At 38.8% G+C, this 3,994-nt stretch overlaps 1 protein-coding gene across 1 annotated transcript in view; it reads right to left on the bottom strand.

Moving 5' to 3' along the window:
• Positions 1 to 224: 224 nt before the first annotated feature.
• The window catches only part of LOC107663113 (ATP-binding cassette sub-family B member 7, mitochondrial-like), a 55,283-nt gene continuing 51,513 nt past the window's right edge, over positions 225 to 3,994 (bottom strand). Inside the window, exon 16 of the mRNA XM_016453273.1 lies at positions 225 to 826. Coding sequence (XP_016308759.1) covers positions 605 to 826 — 222 coding nt within the window. The 3' untranslated portion in view covers positions 225 to 604. The remainder of the gene's footprint in view (positions 827 to 3,994) is intronic.

Here is a 3,994-nt window from a genome sequence, read left to right as displayed (position 1 = left end):
AAAACTGCATCACTACTTATTCTTATGACAAACTATTTCCCCGGCAATAATTGTTTTTCTTCGTTCATTCTAAAAATGATTTTCTGAATGATTTCATGGACATACTGGAGCATATGAAGCCCTGAACAACACAACGGAAGCTTCATCTGTCCATTTTAAATGAAGTTTTGCATGATTTAGATTAAACCAAATACGATTCGCTGAAAGAAATACTTGCTCTCAGACACTCAAAGAAGGACGTTTATTTAATACAAGCTGTTAAATGTACTTGCAAGTCAGATTTGGTTAAATATGAGACATCAAAGGTGCCAGTGTTCATAGAGACATATCTAACATAATTCAACAGACAAAATATCTATTCAGTGATATGTGCACTCTATACAACGCGCTTCTCGGCACATCTCGAACATGTTGCATTGGTAATACGTACATACCCATAATAAAAACAACTTACAAGACTTCCAAATCTTTTAAAACTGGTTCAAATCATCTTGATAGCACGTGACAATAAAGCCCTCGAGGTTACGGGAAACTGTCCGCTGTCAGCTCTGAGCCCTCGCTGTGATCACAGTCCAGGTCTGGGCATGACGGGAGCACGAGAGCCTCAGCAGGAGCAGTTCCCGCAGCCCTTCACGCTGTTCAGGATCTCCTCCTGCAGCTTCTTGCGCTCCTCCTCTTTCTGCGACACGCGCTCGGGCACAGGCTCAGGCTCAGGCTTGCTGCCGCTGCTGGTGTTTCTGCTGTTCTGTGTGTTCCACAGCTCGGCGTACAGACTGCCCCGCGTCTCCAGCAGAGTCTGATGGCTGCCGCGCTCGACCACCTTCCCCTGCATCACACGAAGAGATCGGAAGAGTCCAGTGAGAGAAGGCATGCTGTCAGTCGACACAGAGACACCCTTCAGTTTGTAAACACAAGTTTGATTGGTTGTGACATTCGGGGAACCGAGGAGAAGAGATCCAGCTAATTCTGACTTGAATTTTAGTCTGTTCCTCCCATAAAGCTATTGCAGCAGAGTGGTGGGAAACCCTTCTGGTTATGTTTCTGATTAAATTCCTGTCCTTAAATACAGTTTTTTTCCCAATTTAAGGTGATATGAAGTCTTGCATTGTATGTAACAAAAGTCTTTTAAGAGGTCATTTAAGACCCTGGACCACAAAACCAGTCATAAGGGTAAATTTTTCAAAATTGAGGTTTGTACATCATCTGAAAGCTGACTAAATAAGCTTTCCATTGATGTATGGTTTGTTAGGATAGGACAATATTTGGCTGAGATCCAACTATTTGAAAATCTGGAATCTGAGGGTGTAAAAAAATCTAAATATTGAGAAAATCATCTTTAAAGTTGTCCAAATTAAGTTCTTAGCAATGCATATTACTAATCAAAAATTAAGTTTTGATATATTTACAGTAGGAAGTTTACAAAATATCTTCATGGAACATGATCTTTATTTAATATCCTAATGATTTTTGGCATAAAAGAATAATGGATAATTTTGACCCATACAATGTATTGTTGGCTATTGCTACAAATATACCCCAGCGACTTAAGACTGCTTTTGTGCTCCAGGGTTACATTTTAATTATGAGGCTGGCAAAACTGGAATAAGGCTATGATTTATTGAAATAAATGTGAGCGGCGCACATTCAAAGTAAAAGCATGTCGCTGTTGTGCGTTCTACAAACTCACTGTTTCAGAGCACTTCACAATCAATAAATACTGCACCTTCATGGTTGCTTATGATCTACTGCTGATGAATTCTGACAATGTTAGCTTTAGGTTGTTTTGTATTGTACTATGATGCAGATAGTTGTAAAATTGCATATACTATCTCACTGCATGAGCAGCTGGAAGTAGTACAGCATAAACATTTCACAATAAGAGTCCCGATGTATTTCAGACTTGTTTATACTTAAAAGCCCTGCATTATGCAGAACATATTGTTTTCTGGTTATTATTGATATTTCAGTTACACAATCTGACATTTGAAATATAAATTAATAATTATTGAATAAATTCAGCCTTTGACAGAAATATATATTTTTTTAAAAACTACTGGACTTTGTTTTCAAATAAATAAATAATTCTGATTGTGAATGTCACATTGCATCCTTTTATCGAGGAAAAACAAATTATTTGATACATTTGAATTGCTCTTAATGTGCTCCTGAATTTTTTTAATTAGGAAAAAATGAAGCATCACGCCTTCAGTTTGCAGTCTGTATCGAATGCAGTGCAATAAAAGAATCTGTGCCACACTCTAAATGAAAAATGTCTTTGTTTTTACAAACGGAGAGTTACGTCATGTAATCGGCAGCATGTCACAGATGCATGCAGCTTAACATGTCTTGACCCCAGAATAATCATTTAACTTTCAATGAGACTCGTTAAGATCATGCAAGGTTAATAGGGATGTAATGATTAACCGCGAGCCGGTTGAAAATCGATTCTTCAAATTTAGAAATTATACAATCTAATTTAGTTTAAAAACTGCTCATGTTGCATGTGTGCAGCATCTTTGTTTGGATCGTGATTAAAATGCAGTGGTTGCCTCTAATTTTAAATGGAAAGAGCACAGACAAAGCCTTATTTTGTTTATATGAAGAGATTTCTTTATTTGTGTTACTTATTTATTTGCTTTGGGGCTTGTTTTAAAATTTCAATTTAGTTTTGTTATTTACATTTACATTATATTTAAATTTAGTAATTTAGCAGATTTTATCCAAAGCGACTTACAAATGAGGACAATAGAAGCAATCAAAACCAACAAAAGAGCAATAATATGCAAGTGCTATATTAGTATATTATTATAGTGTTATATTTCAATTTCACAAAGAAACATGCAGCATTTTGTCCAAGCAATAATAAAAGGACACATTTAATTTATAATTTGTCTTAAATCTCATTTTGTAAAAAAAAAAAGAAAAAAAAAAGAAAAGTGAATCGTGAATCGAATCGAATCGTGAAATCAAAATCATGAATCGACTCGTGAGATGAGTGAATCGTTACATCCCTAAAGGTTAACAACAATTATCTATTTTTCCACCAGGGTTGTCGTGTGAGAACAGCAGCGATGCACAGCAACCATCTGATAAACGCGCACAAGAAGAAAAAACCCAGAGTGTTTATGCAGGCTTAGCCTTGGGATCGTTTCAGGAGGCCAGAGGCTGTTATTCAGCATTTAAGCTCGGTTTCTTTTATTGACGCCTTGATATTCAGCAGCATAGAGCCGCCTGCAGGCAGACCGACTGTGCAGCTGCATCCAAATTGGAAGAACTGGGCAAAACAAGAGATTTCGGCCCATGAAGGGGCACTGACAGAGAGACAGTGTGTGTGTAATGTTTGAGAAAGGTCTAAAGAGAGCCGAGACTCGGAGCAGGGATGCGGCGGTGTGGGCGTACATGCCGCATCGCCTCTCAAAAGACTGCCAGCAACAAAGCTAAGTATGAAATCAGCTTACACAATGACAAATCAACCAGTCTCCCGGCTGTTTGCTAGTTACTTACGACGCCACTTTTGCCAAGCAAGACTCAAACACTGATAGTATTTTTAGCAGCGGTGTCATTTACAGCTTGGATCGGTGTATTATGACCCATTTTTGATACTGCCGGGAAAACACAACATTTCACAGCAATATTTGCTTCCGTTTCTTGGACCTAAGAACATGATGTTCGTTCAAAATGCTTTTCCGGCTGCTCCACCCCCCACCCACATCCAGATTGAAAAGGTCTCCGCACATGGGAGACAAACAAAGGTGTCGCTGAGGTATTTCCACTGCTAATGAGCTAAAAATCAAACGGCCCAGCCCCCGCACGCTGCCCTCTGCTCTCACACAGCTGAAGATGCTCGTATGCTATGAGCGCTAGCATCAGGAGTATGCATCATGTACGTTACACCTGTGTTCATCAATTTGCACTGGCTACCAGTAGCTGCTCGCATAAAATTCAAGGCATTAATGTTTGCCTACAAAACCACCACTGGCTCTGCACCCATTTA

This window comes from Sinocyclocheilus anshuiensis, unplaced genomic scaffold (genome assembly GCF_001515605.1).
Source record: "Sinocyclocheilus anshuiensis isolate Anshui unplaced genomic scaffold, SAMN03320099.WGS_v1.1 scaffold836, whole genome shotgun sequence".
Classification (NCBI taxonomy): Eukaryota; Metazoa; Chordata; class Actinopteri; order Cypriniformes; family Cyprinidae; genus Sinocyclocheilus; species Sinocyclocheilus anshuiensis.
This window is presented reverse-complemented; position numbering and strand designations above follow the sequence as displayed.